This window comes from Lepidochelys olivacea (genome assembly GCF_965140295.1).
Source record: "Lepidochelys olivacea isolate rLepOli2 genome assembly, chromosome: 3".
Lineage (NCBI taxonomy): Eukaryota > Metazoa > Chordata > Testudines > Cheloniidae > Lepidochelys > Lepidochelys olivacea.
The window spans coordinates 176598208-176621704 of record NC_140413.1 but is presented as its reverse complement, the minus strand read 5'-3'; the positions used below and the strand labels follow the sequence as shown (position 1 = coordinate 176621704).

Below are 23497 nucleotides of genomic sequence, written 5' to 3'. Positions count from 1 at the left end.
CCGCTGAGGATACAATTAGTATATTGTTAAATTAGCAGTCTGCAGCAGATATATTTAGGAAGCCGCCTGCTATCACACTGACATGGAGGAGACACCCAGAAGCAAGATCTATAATGCTTTGAATATTTTTATTTTCTATTTTAAGAATATGGTTTTAGAAGCTTTAAAGGAACATTTCTGTCCCCCTACCCCAGAGGTTCTTAACTTTTCCTTCTAAGCCCCCCCCCCCCCAACATGCTATAAAAATTCCACAGCCCACCCATGCCACAACAACTATTTTTCAGTAGATTAAAAGCCAGGGCTGGTGTTACAGGGTAGCAAGCAGAGCAAATGCCCAGGGCCACACCACAAGGGGCCCTGCAAAGCTAAGTTACTCAGGCTTCTGGGAACTGCAGCCAATGAGAGCTGTGGGGACAGCGTTTGTGGGCACGAGTAGTGCATGGAGCCCCCTCCCCCCACCCTGGGGCCACAGGAACGTGCCAGCTGCTTCTGGGAGCAATGTAGGGCCAGGGCAGGCAGGAAGCCTGCCTTAGCCCCACTGTGCCGCCGATAGAGAGCCGCCCGTAGTAAGCGCCTCCCAGCTGGAGCTTACACCCCTACCCCAGCCCAGAGCCCCTTCTGGCACCCAAACTCCCTCCCAGAGCCTGCAGCCCTCATCCCCTCCCACACCCCAACCCCCTGCCCCAGGCTCAGCCCGGAGTCCCCTTCCACACCCCGAACCCCTCAGCCCCACATCCCCTCCTGCCCCCCAAGCCCCTGCCCCATCCTGGTGAAAGTGGGTGAGGGTGGGAGAGAGTGAGTGACAAAGGGAGGGGGGATGGAGTGGGGCCTTGGGGAATGGGAGGGGCAGGGGTGTTTGGGTTTGTGTGATTAGACAGTTGGCAACCCTACTTTGGCTTCAGCCCAGGGAGGAGGGGCTCAGGCTTTGGCTTTCTGTCCTGGGCCCCAGTGAGTCTAATGCTGGCCCTGCTCTCTGCTTTATTTTGGTGGACCCCCTGAAACCTGCTCACAGCCCCCCAAGGGGCCCTGTGCCCCTGGTTGAGAACTGCTGCCCTCCCCCATTTCTCTTGTTCCATTTGGCAAACACTGACCTCGTCACAGCGCCACTACTGGTTTCAAGGAATTGAAATAAAAATGGCTATTTTGGCTTAAACACCTCCACTTGATACAGCAACTCATTGTAGCAGAGCATCTGTATCTTCATGCACCAGCATAATCCCAGATGACATCATAACTCTGGGAAGAAGGGCTTGCCAGATACAGTCTGCTGGCTCATCAGAAGCAGTTATAAACACACCAGGCTGGGCTGAGTGGGAGGCAAGCATAGAGGAGGACAAGCCTCTGCAAGGTTCCCCTCATGGTGTTCCCCTCTGATTTTTTCTGATGGGGGAAGGGTTTGCTGCTCTTCCTACCACTCCACCCTAGAAAAAGTCATGGAAACCCATCCAAATGCCCTTGGGGAAGCCATAGGAGGCTGAGTCTACTACCCATGCAGAGATCCATGGTAATCCTGTAGGCCTGGCCACCAGCACCTCCGAGCACAGCTCCACTTGTGCCTAGCTATCAAGTACTCCCCCTAGTTATAACTGCCCCTGGGGATTCCTCTCCAACCCTTTAAAGGGGACTCCCAACCACACCGGGGACCCTGTAGAAAGGATCTCTCTCTCACACACACCCCTAGGCTTTATGACCATTTCCTCAGAATCTCCAGCGGAGCAGTGGGAGGACACATCCCTGTCCCCAGCCCACTTTGCCATCTTCCTCTCCCTTGTGCTGATCCTGGACCTGGTGGGCACATTCCATGGAGGTGGAAGAACAAGAGCATGGGGGACAGTGATATAAAGGCAGCTGAGCCCTCATCACAAAGGGGAGATCTGCATGTGGATCTGGTAAGGGAGGGGGGCCAAACACAATTTCCTCTTTTCCCCCCATTGTTGGGCACCTTACAAAGATACTGCAGACACTACTTTTTTTTAAATGGGCTGGTACACTTAAAAAGCTAGGGCCAAATTCACTGACCCTAAGTCAAGTGAGTCACCCTGCTTGAGTAAAGGCCGCAGGATCTGGTCCATCAGATTATAACACTTTTAAAGTTTAAATTTTGAGGACTAAAAATCTTAACAGAGTTTCTTTGACTTACTACTCCAAGTCTGGACACCTAACACTAACCAGTTTTGCCTGAGATGAATCAGGAGTAACTCAATTTATCTAACTGCTATGTATTAACTGGTGCATCCCACTAGTTACACAGGAGGACATAGGGTAGCCAGCTTCTATACTGGTCTGCTTGCAATACATAAACATACAGAATACTGCAAGACTGAGACAAAGCTGTATGTTCACTGTTAACGCCCCACAATAGTAACAAGCTGAGACTGAGTGATTTCAGATGCCACTTAACACTAAGCTCTGTTTAAAACCAGTGGTCCTGCGTTTTCTGTACTGTACTTTAAAGAGGTTTTAGAATGTTAATAAATGTTTTATTAAGTCAAATGCCCTATTTTCTTGAATGTATTTTTAAATGTTCCATATATTAGAGTTTTGGCATAATAGGACAGGCTTAATTCCAGTCTGACAACAAAACATTTACGGAAGAGTTGAATGTTGGATAATAGGACTGTGATAGAGGAAATACTGAATGACTCTCTTTTATATGTGCACTACTGACCTGTATTTATATCAGTGAAATCATAGTCATGAATAGGGCCCTACCAAATTCATGGTCCATTTTGGTCAATTTCACAGTTATAAGATTTTTAAAATCATAACTTTCAAAATCTCAGATTTCACAGTGTAATTGTCGGGGCCCTGATCCAAAAAGAAGTTGGGGTAGGGGCTGCAAAGTAATTGTAGGGGGGGTTGCAGTACTGCTACCCTTACTTCTGTGCTGCTGCTGCGGGTGGCATTGCTGCCCTCAGAGTTGGGCAGCCAGAGAGCGGTGACTGCTGGCTGGGAGCCCAGCTCTGAAGGCAGAGCTGCTGCCAGCAGCAGCGCAGAAGTAAGCATGGCATGGTCTGGTATTGCCCCCCTTACTTCTGCACTGCTGCCTGCAGAGCTGGGCCCTCAGTCTGCAGACACCACTGTTCAACCACCCAGCTCTGAAGGCAGCAGCACAGAAGTAAGGGTGGCATGTTAGGATATTGCCACCTTTGCTTCTGCACAGCTGCTGGCGGAGTGCTGCCTTCAGAGCTGGGCACACGGCCAACAGCTGCTGCTCTCCGGCTGCCCAGCTCTGAAGGCAGGGCAGAAGTAAGGGTGGCAACACCATTAAGCCCCCCCCCCCGCCAAAAAAAATAACCTTGCAATCCCCCTGCAACTCCCTTTTGGGTCAGGACCCTCAGTTTGAGAAACACTGGTCTCCTCTGTGAAATCTGTATAGTATTGGTTAAAGGCACACAAAAGACCAGATTTCACAGGAGGAGATCAGATTTCACGGTCCGTGAGGCGTTTTTCATGGCCATGAATTTGATAGGGCCCTAGTCATGAAACATGACTTTCTGGTTTAAAAACAAGACAAAAACAAATACCCTTCAGGTATAGATATGACTTTGCCTAGCTGGAAATGAGGCCAGTTCAAATACTGATTTCTGCTGCCTCTGCTAGTAGTTTTGCCATTCATTTCATGCCAATGAAAGCATATTATATATAACTGCGTGAATGTTGTTTACTTTGCTTAAGATGAATGTCTGTCTGAAACATATACTCTAGTTCAAACACTAGTTGTTGGGCTACATATAGAAATCACAGCGTGGAAGTCTATGGCCTGTATTATGAAGATCAGACTAGATTATCTTAATGAAAAAAAACTTACATATATTTGAAATGAAAAACACAGTTATGTTCCTTGCAGTCAGGAGTTTTGAACCATTTAAAAAAGAAATTTGGCCTCAATCCTGCAGTATACAGAGTGCCTCCTTGTGAGAGGCTCAAGAATCATAGAATATCAGGGTTGGAAGGGACCTCGGGAGGTCATCTAGTCCAACCCCCTGCTCAAAAGCAGGACCAATCCCCAATTAAATAATCCCAGCCAGGGTTTTGTCAAGCCTGACCTTAAAAACTTCTAAGGAAGGAGATTCTACCACCTCCCTAGGTAACGCATTCCAGTGTTTCACCACCCTCCTAGTGAAAAAGTTTTTCTTAATATCCAACCTAAACCTCCCCCACTGCAACTTGAGACCATTACTCCTTGTCCTGTCCTCTTCTACCACTGAGAATAGTCTAGAACCATCCTCTCCGGAACCACCTCTCAGGTAGTTGAAAGCAGCTATCAAATCCCCCCTCATTCTTCTCTTCCATAGACTAAACAATCCCAGTTCCCTCAGCCTCTCCTCATAAGTCATGTGTTCCAGACCCCTAATCATTTTTGTTCCCCTTCGCTGGACTCTCTCCAATTTATCCACATCCTTCTTGTAGTGTGGGGCCCAAAACTGGACACAGTACTCCAGATGAGGCCTCACCAATGTCGAATAGAGGGGGACGATCACGTCCCTCGATCTGCTCGCTATGCCCCTACTTATACATCCCAAAATGCATTGGCCTTCTTGGCAACAAGGGCACACTGCTGACTCATATCCAGCTTCTCGTCCACTGTCACCCCAGGTCCTTTTCCGCAGAACTGCTGCCTAGCCATTCGGTCCCTTGTCTGTAGCTGTGCATTGGGTTCTTCCGTCCTAAGTGCAGGACCCTGCACTTATCCTTATTGAACCTCATCAGATTTCTTTTGGCCCAATCCTCCCATTTGTCTAGGTCCCTCTGTATCCTATCCCTCCCCTCCAGCGTATCTACCACTCCTCCCAGTTTAGTATCATCCGCAAATTTGCTGAGAATGCAATCCACACCATCCTCCAGATCATTTATGAAGCTATTGAACAAAACCGGCCCCAGGACCGACCCCTGGGGCACTCCACTTGACACCGGCTGCCAACTAGACATGGAGCCATTGATCACTATCCATTGAGCCCGACAATCTAGCCATCTTTCTACCCACCTTATAGTGCATTCATCCAGCCCTTACTTCTTTAACTTGCTGACAAGAATACTGTGGGAGACCGTGTCAAAAGCTTTGCTAAAGTCAAGAAACAATACATCCACTGCTTTCCCTTCCTCCACAGAACCAGTAATCTCATCATAGAAGGCGATTAGATTAGTCAGGCATGACCTTCCCTTGGTGAATCCATGCTGACTGTTCCTGATCACTTTCCTCTCCTCTAAGTGCTTCAGGATTGATTCTTTGAGGACCTGCTCCATGATTTTTCCGGGGACTGAGGTGCGGCTGACTGGCCTGGAGTTCCCAGGATCCTCCTTCTTCCCTTTTTTAAAGATCGGCACTACATTAGCCTTTTTCCAGTCATCCGGGACTTCCCCCATTTGCCACGAGTTTTCAAAAGATAATGGCCAATGGCTCTGCAATCACATCCGCCAATTCCTTTAGCACTCTCGGATGCAACTCGTCCGGCCCCATGGACTTGTGCACGTCCAGCTTTTCTAAATAGTCCCTAACCACCTCTTTCTCCACAGAGGGCTGGCCATCTATTCCCCATGTTGTGATGCCCAGCGCAGCAGTCTGGGAGCTGACCTTGTTAGTGAAGACAGAGGCAAAAAAAGCATTGAGTACATTAGCTTTTTCCACATCCTCTGTCACTAGGTTGCCTCCCTCATTCATTAAGGGGCCCACACTTTCCTTGGCTTTCTTCTTGTTGCCAACATACCTGAAGAAACCCTTCTTGTTACTCTTAACATCTCTCGCTAGCTGCAGCTCCAGGTGCGATTTGGCCCTCCTGATTTCATTCCTACATGCCCGAGCAATATTTTTATACTCTTCCCTGGTCATATGTCCAACCTTCCACTTCTTGTAAGCTTCTTTTTTATGTTTAAGATCCGCTAGGATTTCACCGTTAAGCCAAGCTGGTCGCCTGCCATATTTACTATTCTTTCGACACATCAGGATGGTTTGTCCCTGTAACCTCAACAGGGATTCCTTGAAATACAGCCAGCTCTCCTGGACTCCTTTCCCCTTCATGTTAGTCCCCCAGGGGATCCTACCCATCTGTTCCCTGAGGGAGTCGAAGTCTGCTTTCCTGAAGTCCAGGGTCCGTATCCTGCTGCTTACCTTTCTTCCCTGTGTCAGGATCCAACTCATGGTCACTGCCTCCCAGATTCCCATCCACTTTTGCTTCCCCTACTAATTCTTCCCGGTTTGTGAGCAGCAGGTCAAGAAAGCTCCCCCCCAGTTGGCTCCTCTAGCACTTGCACCAGGAAATTGTCCCCTACGCTTTCCAAAAACTTCCTGGATTGTCTATGCACCGCTGTATTGCTCTCCCAGCAGATATCAGGAAGATTAAAGTCACCCATGAGAACCAGGGCGTGCGATCTAGTAGCTTCTGCAAGCTGCCGGAAGAAAGCCTCATCCACCTCATCCCCCTGGTCCGGTGGTCTATAGCAGACTCCCACCACTACATCACTCTTGTTGCTCACACTTCTAAACTTAATCCAGAGACACTCAGGTTTTTCTGCAGTTTCGTACCGGAGCTCTGAGCAGTCATACTGCTCCTTTACATACAGTGCTACTCCCCCACCTTTTCTGCCCTGCCTGTCCTTCCTGAACAGTTTATAACCATCCATGACAGTACTCCAGTCATGTGAGTTATCCCACCAAGTCTCTGTTATTCCAATCACGTCATAATTCCTTGACATCACCAGGACCTCCAGTTCTCCCTGCTTGTTTCCAAGGCTTTGTGCATTCGTATATAAGCACTTGAGATAACCTGCTGATCGCCCCTCATTCTCAGTATGAGGCAGGACATTGCAATGTCAACCTACATGAATTATTTTGTTTAGATAAGCCACCCCACACAGCTCCATGTAATTTAACTTCTGCAGATTTGCAGAAAGTAGGTGTTTTTAATGTAAACTCAATAGTTATTGAAATCTTTTCTTGACATCGTAACAACAGTAGCCACAAATATCAATACAATAATACTAGGGATCCCTTGCACTTCAAGCAGGTTTTATTTGCCATAAGCAGTTTTTAAAACTACAGGTGGACAAAACATCTTTCACAATAGGATTTGTATTTGGAGGCTTGCTAGCACAAATTATTCAGTTTGTTTTGTTTGGGCACCAAATAAATTATTACAAATGGAGGTGGCGGAGAGTGATACTGCCTCATTTTAAGTGCTCTTTTTTATAAATTGCAAAACTTTTAGTTATTTAAATTTTCCTAATTAAGCGAGACTGCACTAATCTGGGATTCTGTCAGATGTGGTGTGCTTGAAACAGAAGAGAAACAGATCGCACACTGCATAAAACCATTCAGAATACTAATCAAAAGAGGGTTTCAAATCTGGACAGGCTACAGAAGTCATTACAGTTGTTTAGACTCGGAATGATGATTTCAGGAATTCAAGTGATGTTACGTTTGTTACAGCACCGCAACACCAGACAAAATCCTTCCCAGAATATTAGATGATGCCATTATCCACCATTCAGAACTCTACAGTCACGTACTTCAATCACCAATAAGGGACTAGACAGAGAACTCAAGAGGACCTGGCCATTTAAAACTAAAAATAAAGTCTACCACAGCTGACTGGAATAAGAGTTTGATTAATTATTTTTTTAAACCCAACATCCTGTTTTTATCATTGGTTTTAAAAACATGGCAACACATGGAACTTGATGGAAGCAGGTGATTATTACAAATCAGTGTAGCGAGACAGTCCAACATAAATGAACACCCCTGAATTAATCAGTGTGTATAGAAGGATGAAAATAACTGAGCTTTGGAAAACACTTCAGACTGGAATAATAAAAAACCTCCAGGTGCTGGATTAACGCTTTGGCTGGATCTGAAAGTACTCACCTGTCCTGCAGTATCGTACAGCCCCAGCAGATACTGCTTCCCCCCAACTGTAACAGTGACTGTAAAAAAAGAGGAGAAAAGAAAGGTGTCGCTAATAATGTAGCTAATGGGCGTGGAAAAACAAAGGCAGGGGAGTGTTTTCAGTTATACGAGTAGACTCAACATTTAAAAAAAAAACCCCAGAGGTCTAAAAAAGCTACTAGAAGAACACGTCTGCAATGCACTTGGAGATGCAGAAAGAATGGGTTTAATATTGATGTCCTTTCACGTCCAGCACCCAGAGCGAGTGGCAGTCCTGTTTAAACCCTTTCCAGGCACTTCTTAATTGGTTGGTCTCGTTCAGACATTTATATACGCCGGCATCGCCCCCCAGCACTTAAAGCATACTGGGCCAGGACCCTCTGTGTGCCCTTTCACCTGGCGGGCCCTTTCCAAGGGGAGGCGGGCGGGCAAAGGCAGGCCCGGCACAGAAGGGTTTAAACCAGCCTGTGTGAAGACGGTCAAGGCAGGAGGCTCAGGGCTGGAAGACGGCAAAGTTCCGCTCAAGTTCTGCTCTCGCCGAGGAGGAGCCTCTTACTCAGCACTTCTGCGCGCCCGCCTTTCAGCGCCGGTCGCGGGCGCCCCTTACCTGCGTAGTGGTCAAACACGGTGGGCACGTACTCCTCTGGAAAGGCGTCGTTGGCATAGCTCATCAGCAGGCAAGTTTTGCCCACGGCCCCGTCCCCCACCACCACGCATTTCAGCATGACCGTCCCGCTCCCATTGGCCATGGTTCGGGGCCAGTCGTCATGGTCAAGGCTTCAGCAGCGCTCCGCAGGGCGACCCCGCATCCCCGCCGCCCCCGGCTGCGGGTCGCTTAGCAGGCGCCGCCGCTCGCCGGAGATGGCATTTCTCTCCCCCGCCCGCCCGCCCTGGCAGGCAGGGCCAAATTTGGCTCGGAGGGATTTTCCTTCCTCTCGCCCCAGCCAGCTGAGCTCGATGACACAATGGATCATAAGACTTGCAGCGCCGAGAAAACAGGAACTTTGAGCAGGAAAACCAGTGCAAAGCACGGCACTTTTCTCCTCTCTCCCAGGCGGCCACCCAGGCGCCAGCTAGCCCCGCACCCAGGCTGCAGCGACAAACACCCCAGGGAGAGGGGCCAGGGCAGAGCTCCCCACAGCAAGTGTTCCGCCACTTTCCTTCCCGCCCCCTCCCCCAACGTGTCCCGGCTTCAGCCACCACTTCGGAAACCCTGCAAGCTCAGACTAGCTTGATTCGGAGGGGAAAGGAGGAGCGAAGCCAAATGGCTAAAGAGCAACTGAGGGCTCCTCTCCAAAGAGCCAGCAGCTCTGAGAAACGTCCGAGGCTTTGCCAGGGCGCCCCGGGCTTCCTTCTGGAAAGGAAAAGAAAAAGGGGAATCCCTTCCTCCAATAAAACCACCGTCACATGCCAGCTGATTTGGGAGCTGACCGTCTTGTAGATGAGCTAGCTGTCTGAAAGAGGGAGTTTTAAACGAGATGGATTAGCTAGATGGATAGAGATGATGATGTACATATATACATGCACCTATATGAAACAAACCCGTATCTATGCATATTAAAATTTCATCTCTATAGAACATGAGATTGTAACGTCTCATTTTCTCTCTTTCCCGCTAACCACACACACAGAGCAAAATCCTTTATCCGAAAGGGGTAGATTTTTAAAAATTACTTTCTAATTGAGAGAGCCTCCTTCCCAGTGAGTGTGATTTGGCCAGGTTAGAAATTAACACCAATTAATTTTCCTGTTGTGAAGAGTTGTTGGGATCTTTCCCCCCTTCCCTTCACAAAATGAGAACTTATCCCCTATAGATAACAAGAAAACTTTTCAAAACAAGAGGGTGTCAGGTTGAATTGGGGCTGAACTGTGAAGACCAGTATGAAAAGAATCAGTCAGAAAAGGACTTTTTTTTTTTCAGTACTGGATATATATTAGAGATGTCCTCGTACAGAAGCAAATCTGTTCTTGGGTCTGAATTTCATGACTGCGTCATGTGCATATGTATGGGACATGTGTATATGTCCGAGTCATGAAATTCAGTCCTAAGTACAGATTTGCCTCTGTACAAACCCATCTCTAATATATATCCAGTGCTGAAGAAACCAGGCCTTTCATAGCTATTAAATTAAGCCACAATAGTCCATATATCCAAACAACCACGAATGTTGCGTCTTCAAGCAACAAGCAATGCCATCCAAACTACGGGGTGCTGCTAACTTTGCCTCAAGTTTTAAAGCATCATTGAGAAGTCTGGATGCAGTTCTGAGCTGCCAAGTACTTCATACTTAACAGGGCCCTGGGATTTATTGCGTTCCCAGGTAGCAACTTTGTTGGCCAGCACCCTCACATTAGCTTGGCAAGAACTAATGATAAAATATATTGTATAAGAGATTAGGGATGAAACCCTGGCCCCATTAAGGTCAATGACAAAACTCCCATTGGTGCTCAGTGTTCACCTCCTACTCAATTTATTAAACAGCAGATTCCTGAAATGCAGGAGACCGCATTGATAGTGAATTCAGTGATAGTGAAACTCACTTACCTTTTATTTAGGCTTGGCAGAATCAATTTTTATTTTTTAATAATTTCAATGGATATTGATGTTTATTTTAAGTATTTTTTCAATTTTTATCAGTTTATATTTTCACAGTTGTGCAAAATTATAGGGTTTAATTTTTTTTCTTTTTTATCAGTTTAAATTTTCATAGTTGAAGAAAATTATGTGGGGGTTAGACAATCATTATTTAATCACAGCAGATGTTGAGATTCAAAAAGTTAAAGCTTTATAACCATTAAAACACAACTTGTTACGATCACATGTCAAAGTAGACAGAGTAAATATCCTTACATTAAACTCTAATGTACTCAAGTAGTGTTTTTCTTACTTTGCCTATGTGTAAATTTCAATTACTATCAAAGGAAATATTTTTTCACTGGTTTGTGTGTGTACAGTGAAATCAACATTTACTGACAAAAAATATAATCCTTCTAAGCCTACTTTTTAGTTTATTTATTTATTTTAAGACTTATTCCCAAATCCCTGAGCACAACACAATCATGATAAAACATACCACTTATTGCATCACAAAGCACAAACAGCCTGCCTCATCATTCAAAACTACCTGCTCTCCACCCCATCCTTATGTTACCCCATGCCCCACCGCTAAAAGAGGCTAAGATAGGAAAGCACAGCACATCCTGAAGGAATTAAATCCAGGCTTTGGCAGACCCAGAAGTATGGAAGCATATTCTGGAGCAGTCTGTTACCATTCCCACCCTGCTTCAACCTGGGACTGTCATCTTGAGTGACTGAGCTGACAGAACCTGCCATGGTGTCACTCATGTAGGGAAAGAGATGGTTCCTCAGGTACCTTGAACCCATATTGTTTAGGCCTTTGAAAGTCAAAGCCAACCCCTTAAACTTTATGCAGAATTCATTTGGTAACCACTGCAGATCTCAAAGCACAGGTGCAATCTGCTCCTTCAGAGAAGTGTTGTGTAATAGATGGGCAGCTGCATTGCACGCTAGCCAAAGTTTCAGAATGAATTTTGGTTGTCACTCCGTGTGTGGTACATTGTAGTAAACTGACCTTGTAACTTTTAACTTTTGAGAAGCACCAAGAACTTCATAGTGATAGTTCCTAGATAGATTAGATTAGGTGTGACAGTGACCTGGGTGGTCATGCTGGGGTTCAAATCCAAGAGAAAAGCCCATAACTCTTTTATCGAGCTTGCCATTAAAAAAAAAAGGTGCACTTAGCAACAGCTATTGGCTAAATATCCAGGAGGAGCTGGGTATTTCAACAAGACCCTAGGTTGTGAACATGAATAACAAATGGCCTACCTATATGCCATCAGCCTAGGGTGCTCTGTATAATTGTCACCATTTCTGACAGTTGCTTCCCCTACTCTATAATCATTGCTTCAGCCTCATTCAGGTTGCTTATCAGCCTGCTTGCTCTCCTCCATGCTCCAGTCTCTGCTAGACTCTGGATAAATCACTCATGTGTACCAAATGAGTTGGAGGAGATCATGGAGATACAGAACTGTGCCCTCTGCATATTGAAATTCCAAACCCCATGCCTCTTGCCAACACTCCCACTGGCTCACGACCATGTTGAATAGGGCGGCTGATAGAATGGGACCCTGTAGAGCCTCACATAAAAGAGCCCTGATTGCAAATGAACAATTACCCGGTACTGATAGCTCTAGCTCTAGCACTTCGAGCTCTCCACCGATAGACCCTGTTTTCATGCAAGTGGTGATAATAGTGCAATAATGAGGGAAGAACAATAAAGAAAACATTACAGTTGGGGACTCTTTTAAATAGATTTTTTCCAGTATTTCCAAACATCAGTGTATAGGGCAGACTCTCAGCTGATGTAAATCTGCAAAGCTCCACTGAAACATTCAACAAAATCTTAATCTGGTAAAATAATATTTTACCAGAAATCACATCTTTCTTCCAGACATATCAAAAATCCGAAGTTACATTAACTGTATTTCCATTTTGCAGCAACACAGATCGCAAGCTGTGAATGTTAAAAGTATTACTCACCTATTGCAAATGTGAATTCCAAAATCTTAATATTTAAGATATTAGCTCCACTGGCACACATTCATGTTGGTTTTTCTTCTCTTCAATCACAGGCTACTAATGTGAAACAATTGTAAGTTTTAAAGTGTAAGGTAAGACATTTTCTTCATGATTTATAAACTTTATGTTTCATCAATTGTATGTGCACTGGAACTGGTGGGGAAATAGAAAACAGATTATCAAAAAAAATTCAGGAAAATTGTTTTCAGTTTTTCATGGAAATTACGTTTTAACAGGTTTTTGGCCCCACGCTAGCATCCGCAATGGGTTGATATTGTAAGGTTGCAAATGAGTGCTACGCGGTAGCATTGCTTTTCCTTTTAGGGATTAAAAACATTGCCTTATTTATTTATTTACATTGATTATGCAAAGAGATATAAGAAAAAAATAAAATTAATTCAAGTGTTAAGCTACTTAATTGTAAGGGTGTTTCATTTTCAGTTACATACTATTTTCTTGTTACTCTCACGTTAGTAGCACAATCTACCATTTTGTGCAGATGTGTGCATATTATGTTTACACATATTTTATATACAATAATTTAAAATACTATTTTCTGCTATGCCAATGTGGCTAACCCCAAAGAGTTTTGAAAATATACTAAAATCAATTCAATCTTTCATTCACCTAAAATATCATGCTTGCATATCTCTAAATATAATATATACATTATTATTATTGATCTCCCCTCCCAGTGTCCTAAGCACATCCCAGTGTGGATAAATATTTTCCATCTGTCTAAATCGCCTTGCTCCTTTCGGTGGATAACACATTCTTCCTCTTCTTCCTGTCCCTCAAATCTTGTGTAGTGGTTCTGGCACCAACAGATAATGGCAGCTGTGTCCCATCACAAAGGTGGTTGCCTTTTAATAGTGGATGAAGTGATCCTAATGGGAGTTTTGAATATTTGAGGAATGCAGGCTCAGGTACTGCCTTATATGTAAAAAGAAAAGGAGTACTTTTGGCACCTTAGAGACTAACCAATTTATTTGAGCATAAGCTTTCGTGAGCTACAACTCACTTCATCGGATGCATACTGTGGAAAGTACAGAAGATCTTTTTATACACACAAACCATGAAAAAATGGGTGTTTACCACTACAAAAGGTTTTCTCTTCCCCCACCCCACTCTCCTGCTGGTAATAGCTTACCTAAAGTGATCACTCTTCTTACAATGTGTATGATAATCAAGTTGGGCCATTTCCAGCACAAATTCAGGTTTTCTCCCCCCTCCCCCACAAACCCACTCTCCTGTTGGTAATAGCTTATCTCAAGTGATCACTCTCCTTACAATGTGTATGATAATCAAGGTGGGCCATTTCCAGCACAAATCCAGGGTTTAACAAGAATGTCGGGGGGGGGGGTAAGGAAAAAACAAAGGGAAATAGGTTACCTTGCATAATGACTTAGCCACTCCCAGTCTCTATTCAAGCCTAAGTTAATTGTATCCAATTTACAAATCAATTCAAATTCAACAGTCTCTCGCTGGAGTCTGGATTTGAAGTTTTTCTGTTGTAATATTGCAACTTTCATGTCTGTAATCGCGTGACCAGAGAGATTGAAGTGTTCTCCGACTGGTTTATGAATGTTATAATTCTTGACGTCTGATTTGTGTCCATTTATTCTTTTACGTAGAGACTGTCCAGTTTGACCAATGTGCCAGCAATGCCCCTCTGCCATGTACATTGGTCAAACTGGACAGTCTCTACGTAAAAGAATAAATGGACACAAATCAGACGTCAAGAATTATAACATTCATAAACCAGTCGGAGAACACTTCAATCTCTCTGGTCACGCGATTACAGACATGAAAGTTGCAATATTACAACAGAAAAACTTCAAATCCAGACTCCAGCGAGAGACTGTTGAATTTGAATTGATTTGTAAATTGGATACAATTAACTTAGGCTTGAATAGAGACTGGGAGTGGCTAAGTCATTATGCAAGGTAACCTATTTCCCTTTGTTTTTTCCTTACCCCCCCCCCCCCGACATTCTTGTTAAACCCTGGATTTGTGCTGGAAATGGCCCACCTTGATTATCATACACATTGTAAGGAGAGTGATCACTTTAGATAAGCTATTACCAACAGGAGAGTGGGTTTGTGGGGGAGGGGGGAGAAAACCTGAATTTGTGCTGGAAATGGCCCAACTTGATTATCATACACATTGTAAGAAGAGTGATCACTTTAGGTAAGCTATTACCAGCAGGAGAGTGGGGTGGGGGGAGAGAAAACCTTTTGTAGTGGTAAACACCCATTTTTTCATGGTTTGTGTGTATAAAAAGATCTTCTGTACTTTCCACAGTATGCATCCGATGAAGTGAACTGTAGCTCACGAAAGCTTATACTCAAATAAATTGGTTAATCGCTAAGGTGCCACAAGTACTCCTTTTCTTTTTGCGAATACAGACTAACACGGCTGTTACTCTGAAACCTGCCTTATATGTGTATACCAATCTTGATCCTGCAAAAGCTTGTGTGTGTGCTTAATTTTATTCACAGGAGTAATTCCCATTACAGTCATTTGGACTACTAACATGCTTAAAGTTAAGCACATGCATGTGCTTGCAGGATTCAGACCATAGTTTGTTATTCTCTAAAGCACACTTACCCTTGCAAAAGGAGTTACATCATTTATGAATCAATCAACCAACCAACCAAAAAAGCATTATTGTCCATGTAGAATGTTTAGAGCATATTATAGTTTTCCTCACAGTCAAATGAACCTCCCACATTCAAACTCAGTGGTTCGAGCATTGGCCTGCTAAATCCAGGGTTGTGAGTTCAGTCCTTGAGGGGGCCATTTAGGGATCTGGGGCAAAAATTGGGGATTGGTCCTGCTTTGAGCAGGGGGTTGGACTAGATGACCTCCTGAGGTCCCTTCCAACCCTGATATTCTATGATTCTATGAAACAAAGTTCTCCTTGCCTAGTGCAAATGCCAGAAGGCAGTACCGTCATTATAAACTCTGGACCAAACACAGGTCTAGAATTCAATCAGAAGGATTTTCTATTGTCATAAATGGTGCAAAAGCTGTTTGTATTTTCAAATTACAAATTATGAATCAGACAATTACAATCCTGCTAGTCTGACCAAGATTACGTAATTCAGAAAATGATTTTAATTTATTGCTAAATATAAAGAAAATATTGATGTACTGCTAATGTGCAGAGATGTTCATACCATAAAATAGCTGCAGAAGTGATTTTTCTGGATATTAAAATCTACTCCATCCCAAATATGTTTTCCACTATTTAGAAGATCTTTGGTACCAGTTTTCTCACAGTTTATATGCTTTGGACTGTGTGTTTGCTGCGCCAACTATGATTTCATAGCATACTTTGGTATCAGGACACACCATGGTAACAGTTTCTGTTTAAACACCTGTGATACATAAAATCAGGTTCAGAGACGTTGAAACATATTAGGTCATCTATGGAAGCCATCACACTGCCAGAGCATGCTTGGTCTTGACTATGTTGTTTCTTTCCACTCTACTTTGAAGGTTCCAAGCAATGGGGCTTTCACGCCTCATGGGTGACTATTTCACAACCAGCAAGGTTCACTGTGAGGAAGACTTTCTGATATCTATCTTAAATTTTCTCTTTATTAATTCTATCCCATTACTTCTAGTCATACCCTATTTACCACCCTAAATAATTTCCTTTCTCTCCTTGATGCTGATTGATGGTCCTGATCTAAAGTCAGTAGGAGTCTTTCTATTGACTTTAATGGGCTTTGGATCCAACCCTATGAGATTTCATAATTGTAGAGCTGGTTGGAAAATCTTCGATGGAACCATTTTCAGTTAGAGAATGCAGTTCTACTGAAGTCAAAATGCTTGGTGTCAAATTTGCCAAATTTTAATTTCTGTGAAAAACTGAGAGAAAAAGTACTGACAATGTTGAAATGCCCTGTTTTGACATTTCTGGAATGAAATGTTTCAATTTTTCATTTTGAAATGACATTTCATTGTGAATCATTTATAAAATAATATAAAACTAAAAACAAGAAATCAAAACGAAACATCTTGATTTTGCAAAGATGAAACATTTCAATCGACCCAAAATGATTTCCACCACCCAGAACTTTTCTTTTGTGGAGAATTTTGGAAATTTACATGTTTTGTTCCTAATCAGAATGAAGACAAACGTTTAAATCCTTAATGAAATGGAATTTCCATCCTCCACCCAGCTCTGGTTTTCAGGTCCGCACCTTACTCATGGCTTAGCCAAACTACAGGAGGCACAGTTAGCCCCTTTAACATTTCTCACAAGCCAGTCCCTTTAGCCCATGGATCATTTTAATTGCTGGATTCCCTTGATTTGTCAAAATGCTTCTAGTAGTGACATGCCCAGAATTGAATGCACTGCTCCAGGTGTGGTGACACCAGAATGCAGAGTGCTTATTACCTTCCAGTTCTGTGATGTCATGCTTCTGAGTATGCTGCCCAAAAGTATATGGACTTTTCTGCAGCAATAATGTACTGCAAGGTCCGTTATTAAGGAGTATTATTATTATGGTATTACAGTACAGCCTAGAAGCCCTAATCAGGATTAGAGCTCAATTTCACTGGTTGCTGTTCAAACACAGAGTAGAAGATAGTCCCTGCCCTGGAGAGTTTACAATCTAATTTAAGAGAGAATGCAACAAGCAGGCACAACAAACAAATGAAGAAACTGAGGACAGAGCTAAAAGTGATAGGAACACATATGTATGTATAGTCGCTACATGCCCCACTCATGTTGTCTTCTATCATCCACAGTCTTTTCAACATTGCTGCTTTCCAAGTTCCTCTCTCTCCCTTTGAATAACTATACTTTGGATTATTTTTCCTCCGATGCATTTCTCCAGATCAAATTTCATTTTGTTATTTTCTGCCCATACGCGAAACTTCTCTGGATCCTTTTCCTCTTCAGCCTTCAATGGCATTCACAACACCTCCCAGCTGAGCATCTTCTGTGAGGTTCATTAGCATGCTCTTTATCCCCACTTCTAGATCATTACTGAAAAGGTTAAAGTAAACAGGCCCTAACACTGAACTCTGATGCTACTCTACTGGACACTCTCCACTTCAGTTCTGTACATTATCATTTAGCATTACCCTTTTGTCATATGGTCCAACGACTGGTTGTCAATCCATGTGACCGGGTTTATAACCAAACCAGCTTGAATTAATGTTGAGATGGCCTGACACTGTATCAAGCATCTCAGTAAATTCCAAATAGTTTGCATCTATTGCATTCCTTTCACCCATTCATTCTTAGCAGGCAAGAGGAGGGTATTGGGAGTGAGGGAAGAAGAGATGGTTAGGGAGGAGAAGAGTTTGTTGGGGATGGGAATATGAAAGAGAGATGGAAGAGGAGAAACAAGGAAAGGGGGAAAATGCAACATGGAGACATGAAAGGGAAGGCAAATGAGGAAGATGGAGGAAAAGAGAATGAAAGAGAATGCCAGACACTGAAAGATGGAGGAAGAGATATAAGTTAAGGAAAAAAAAACGGAAGTGAAGGAAGTGGGGGAGGGGAAGGAGGATGAGAAAAAGAAGGAGCAGAGACATAGATTCATAGATATTTTAGATATTTAGGTCAGAAGGGACCATTATGATCATCTAGTCTGACCTCCTGCACAACGCAGGCCACAGAATTTCACCCACCACTCCTGCAAAAAACCTCACACCTATATCCGTGCTACTGAAGTCCTCAAATTGTAGTTTAAAGACTTCAAGGAGTAGAGAATCCTCCAGCAAGTGACCCGTGCCCCATGCTACAGAGGAAGGCGAAAAACCTCCAGGGCCTCTTCCAATCTGCCCTGGAAGAAAATTCCTTCCCGACCCCAAATATGGCGATCAGCTAAACCCTGAGCATATGGGCAAGATTCATCAGCCAGATACTACAGAAAATTCTTTCCTGGGTAACTCGGATCCCACCTCATCTAATATCCCATCACAGGCCATTGGGCCTATTTACCGTGAATATTTAATTACCAAAACCATGTTATCCCATCATACCATCTCCTCCATAAACTTATTGAGTTTAATCTTAAAGCCAGATAGATCTTTTGCCCCCACTGCTTCCCTTGGAAGGCTATTCCAAAACCTCACTCCTCTGATGGTTAGAAACCTTCGTCTAATTTCTAATCTAAATTTCCTGGTGGCCAGTTCATATCCATTTGTTCTTGTGTCCACATTGGTACTGAGCTTAAATAATTCCTCTCCCTCTCCAGTATTTATCCCTCTGATATATTTATAGAGAGCAATCATATCTCCCCTCAACCTTCTTTTAGTTAGGCTAAACAAGCCAAGCTCCTTGAGTCTCCTTTCATAAGACAAGTTTTCCATTCCTCGGATCATCCTAGTAGCCCTTCTCTGTACCTGTTCCAGTTTGAATTCATCCTTCTTAAACATGGGAAACCAGAACTGCACACAGTATTCCAGTGCCTTGTATATCGGTACTAAAACGTCCTTATCCTTACTGGAAATACCTCTCCTGATGCATCCCAAGACCGCATTAGCTTTTTTCACGGCCATATCACATTGGCCTTGATTCAAGAAAGCACTTAATGGGACTTAAGCACATGCTTGAAGTTAAGCACGTGTTTAAGTGCTTTTCTGAACTGGGGCCAAAATAAGTTAACATTTTCCTAAACAATTAGGCTGGGAATTTCCAAGGAGCCAAAGGCACCTGAGTCACATTGAAATTTGGTGGGATTTGAGTGCCCAACTCCCTTGGAAAATCCCAGCATCAATAGCAATTTTCCTCCTCAGGCCAACTGGTTGGTGCAATTGCTTACAGTTCACAGCACATCTTACTGGAAAAATGTCTGTCTCACTATGGTATTTATAGGCACCAGTACCTAGGCACAGAGAAGAGACCCAGTCAAGAAAAGTGTCAACCACCTACTCTGAGGCACTTACTATCCCCTATCCAAGGTACTTATATATCCCCTATTACCATAGTGTCTGAGCACCTCACAATCTTTAACATAATTATCCTCACAACAAATGCTGAGGTATCTGCATTTTTATAGAGAGGGCCCAGAGGCACAGAGAGCACCTGGGTGACTTACCAAAGCTCACAGAGGATATCTGGGGCAGAGCTTGGAACAGAACACCCAACACACTCTGGACTAGGAGGCTAGTGACTAACCATCAGTCCATCCATCCTCTCTTGTCTTGGGGGTATTAAAGGCTGTCAGCAGCTTGCAGGAGGCACTTGGCCCCTTGGAGCACAGGGCTGTAAGTGTGTGTCATATAAGGGAACAGGTAGCAGGACGGTGAAAAGATGTATTTCTTTGTATCAGAGATGCCGTAAATAGTCCGTAGCAATGAGAAATGATGTTGGTACTTGGTCAGTGCAAGTGAGATATGTAGTGGGAGTAGATTTCCTCCCTGCAGATAAGTACAGCTGTTACTATTAATAAGAGCTACAGAGGACAATCACTCCTGTTCACACAAAGCTGGAGTAATCGGTCTTTGTGTGGGGAACTCAGAAGGTCTGTGTGAGATGGAATTTGTCTCTCCATCTTCTGGCAGACCCCACAAGTGCAGATCAGGCTTTCTGCAGCTGTTGTTCCCATCTGACAGGCAGAGCCCCATAGAATTGGATCTGTAGAGTTCATGTCATCATGGATCTGGTGTTCCCTTCCTCAGACTACTTTGTCCCCAAAATTCTTCTTTGCACAGGATTATTCAGAGCCATCAAGCAGTCCCTTTTCACAGCATGAAGTCCGCTCCTGCCCACAGAGCTCTATCCTGGGGATAAACTAGGATACTGGTATTCACCCCATCCTCGTGTGAGTGTCTCTACTGAGAGAGCAAAACTGTATGGTACTTTATGAAATGCAGTTGGGTTTCAGTATATTGTCCCCTCAATATACAAGTCTGACTCTGAGTAGCATCCATTTCATTGCTATAGTCTAACTGAGGAAAATATATCTCTCTCCAGTGCACAAAGGTTTGTAGTCCAACCTGGCTATTATGCATCTTGGTATATGGGGGGGAATGAACTAGGGTCTTGACTCCAGAAGTGAGACTAGACAGGAAAAGGAGGATTTCTTGTTACAACAATGGAACAATATTTACCTGGAGAACTCTTCACTCCTTTCCATTCACATGCATTTTTGAATGCAGCTAATTTTATTAAGGGACTGATCTTGCAAGGTGCTAAGCACCTCCTGTATCATGATGAGCACCCTCAAATGCCACGGGCTTTGCTGGAAGTTGAGGGCACTCAGCATCTGTAGGATTAGGCTCCAAGATTGTAGGCCTCCTGTTTCCTATATCTCTGTGCTTTAGTCTGCCAAAGGAGGCCCAGTTTCCAGCTGTTTCTTGTCTCAGCTGCTCCTGCGTGCCATGGATCATCTCAGTGGTGACTCTTGGAGGAATGAGTCACCCAGCCATTTAATTAAAAAACAACCTTTTACAAGCCATAAAGTCCATTTGTAATATAAAGGGTGGATGTATGGTCTGAGTGATCTTTATCTTAGACAGCGGCTTTATTCGTACATACCAATGCAGATTGTTTCCCTTGGATGTGATTCAGTGTTCATTGTGATTAACAAATTCTGATAAAGATACCCTGCCCCCCACAAAATAAAATAAAATAAAAATCCTAAACATCTTTATGTGAAGAACCCCTGATTTATTTTCTGTCTTTTCTGTGTTACAGATGAGCCCAAATCAAAAGCCCAGAACTGGACACCCCCAGACTTTGAGAGTTTCACAGCTAAATACAAGATCAAACAGATAGTTTCACATAAGTAGTTATGCTTATAGTTTAGCATAAGTAGTTATGCTAAACTATCTGTTCAATCTTGTATTAAGCTGTGACACTCTTAGTACCTTTTCTAAACCTGAAGAAGAGTTGTGTGTAGCTCAATAGCTCGTCTCTCTCCGCAACAGAAGTTGGTGCAGTAAAAAATACTACCTCACCCACCTTCTCTCTGTACTTCTGTTATAATCCTGTTTACTTATGCTAAAGCATCCCACAGCCCCTTGTATTAGCTGAAGTAAGTTTTGTCTTAAGTATATAGGAAAACTGTCAGTATCAGAACATATAATTGTTTCCTTATGAGTTACCCTCATAAATCTATTTATCCTGGGACAGGCCTAGGAGGTGTCTTCATGCCCCATAGTACCTGGAATTCATGTTCCCGGAACAAAGATATGGGTGCATCATGACCTGGAATGCATGGTGGATTCAGAAAACGGATAAGGGGTACATTGCAACTAGTTTTAAATGACGTATATGGTACCTTTTACTGGTAAACAAGTGTATAAATGGATAGCTTTAAAGATGTAACTTTGGGGAGCACACCTTCTGCATAAGGTGAATGTAACATCATTGGTATTGTACAGAGCAGGGGTAGGCAACCTATGTCATTCGTGCCAAAGGGGCACGTGAGCTGATTTTCAGTGGCACTCACACTGCCCGGGTCCTGGGCACCGGTCCCGAGGGCTCTGCTGCTGGCCTGGGGTACCAGCCACTGGCTCCTGCCAGCTGGGGTTCCATCTGCGAGCCCCGCTCAGCCCGCTGCCAGCCCCGGGTCCCAGCCACCAGTCCCGGGGGCTCCGCTGCTGGCCTGGAGTCCCGGCCACCGGCCCGGGGCTCTGCAGCCACCCCCAGCTGTGGCCCACTGGCCCCAACCTGGGGCAGTGAGGGGTGCAGACAGGGTCAAGAGGGGGCACAGCTCAGCACCCCACCTTAAAAATTGTTCCAGTGCCACGGTGCTGGGATATTTTTAAGTCCTGATTTGCTGCTTACATCACTATCACGCCACGTGGAACAGCGCACTGCATTTGACGTTGAGATTAGAATGTACATGCAAGAACTGGAATCAGAATTTTCTGACAGATTTCAAGATTTCCAGCAATTTGGCCCAATGCTTTTTTTCTAATTAAACCTGAAAAGTTCAACGAAAGCAACTTGGATTTGTCTGTATTTCAGTGGATGGGTGTTGAAGATTTCGAAATGCAGCTCATTCAGTTAAAAAGCTCAGAATTGTGGGCATCAAAGTTTGGAGATCTGCGGAGTGCACTTGAAGCTACCGAGAGAGATCATGGGGCCTCTGTTCTGACCTGCTGGACGTCCCTGCCAGTGAAATGTAACTGTTTGAAGAAAATTGCGTTTGCAATGCTTTCAGGCTTTGGATTCACATACCTGTGTGAACAGGTATTTTCACATATGAAATCTGTCCTCTGTCCCTCTCGGAGTCAGTTAACAACTGATCACTCAGAAGCCTGTGTGCAGCTTAAAGTATCCAAATACGTGCCAGACATTGGAAAACTCAGCAAGGGAAAGCCAGGGCAAGGATCACACTAAACTGATAAGATCTGCATTTTAATTTAATTTTAAATGAAGCTTCTCAAACATTTTAAAAACCTTATTTACTTTACAGACAACAATAGTTTAGTTATACATTACAGACTTATAGAAAGAGACCTTCTAAAAATGTTAAAATGTGTTACTGGCACGGGAAACCTTGAATTAGTGGGAATAAATGAAGACTCGGCACACCACTTCTGAAAGGTTTGCCGACCCCTGGTATAGAACCTTTTCCCTGTACCATATTAATAAACCTGACTGACATTGGTTATTTGGTGTGTTGAGTACACTTCATGACAAACCAAATGTGGTCAAGCAATTGGCTATATAATTTATCAACAAGCAGCTCATGTGTTGAGGGGAGTATTTTGCCATAAGCATAGGACATCAGTGTTCCGTGATCTTCACTCGCTGCCTTTTGGCTTCTGGGTGGACTTAAAAGTATTGGTTTTAACCGTAAAAGTCCAAAATGGCCTGGAATCTGTCCACCTGGCGGTTCCCTACTGTCTATGCCATACTGCCTCTGCTGTGATCAGGAAAGGCACTAGAGCTAGTGGTGAGCGGGAGCCAGTTCGCACCGGTTCGCTAAAACCGGTTGTTAAATTTAGAAGCCCTTTTAGAACTGGTTGTTCCGCGAGGGACAACTGGTTCTAAAAGGGCTTCTAAATTTAACCGGCCAAAAGTGGCCAAA

General features: G+C 43.8%; 1 protein-coding gene and 1 long non-coding RNA gene across 2 annotated transcripts in view; one reads left to right on the top strand and one right to left on the bottom strand.

Moving 5' to 3' along the window:
- The window catches only part of RHOQ (ras homolog family member Q), a 34785-nt gene extending 25677 nt beyond the window's left edge, over positions 1-9108 (bottom strand). Inside the window, exons 1-2 of the mRNA XM_084624462.1 lie at positions 8490-9108; positions 7862-7920 (exon numbers count right to left, since the gene is read on the bottom strand). Of these exons, the coding sequence (XP_084480588.1) occupies positions 7862-7920; positions 8490-8631 (201 nt within the window). The 5' untranslated portion in view covers positions 8632-9108. The remainder of the gene's footprint in view (positions 1-7861; positions 7921-8489) is intronic.
- The window catches only part of LOC311518542, a 37217-nt gene extending 14160 nt beyond the window's left edge, over positions 1-23057 (top strand). The window contains exons 2-3 of the long non-coding RNA XR_014711013.1: positions 12536-12574; positions 22429-23057. This is a non-coding gene — a long non-coding RNA (uncharacterized lncRNA). The remainder of the gene's footprint in view (positions 1-12535; positions 12575-22428) is intronic.
- The last annotated feature ends 440 nt before the right edge of the window (positions 23058-23497 follow it).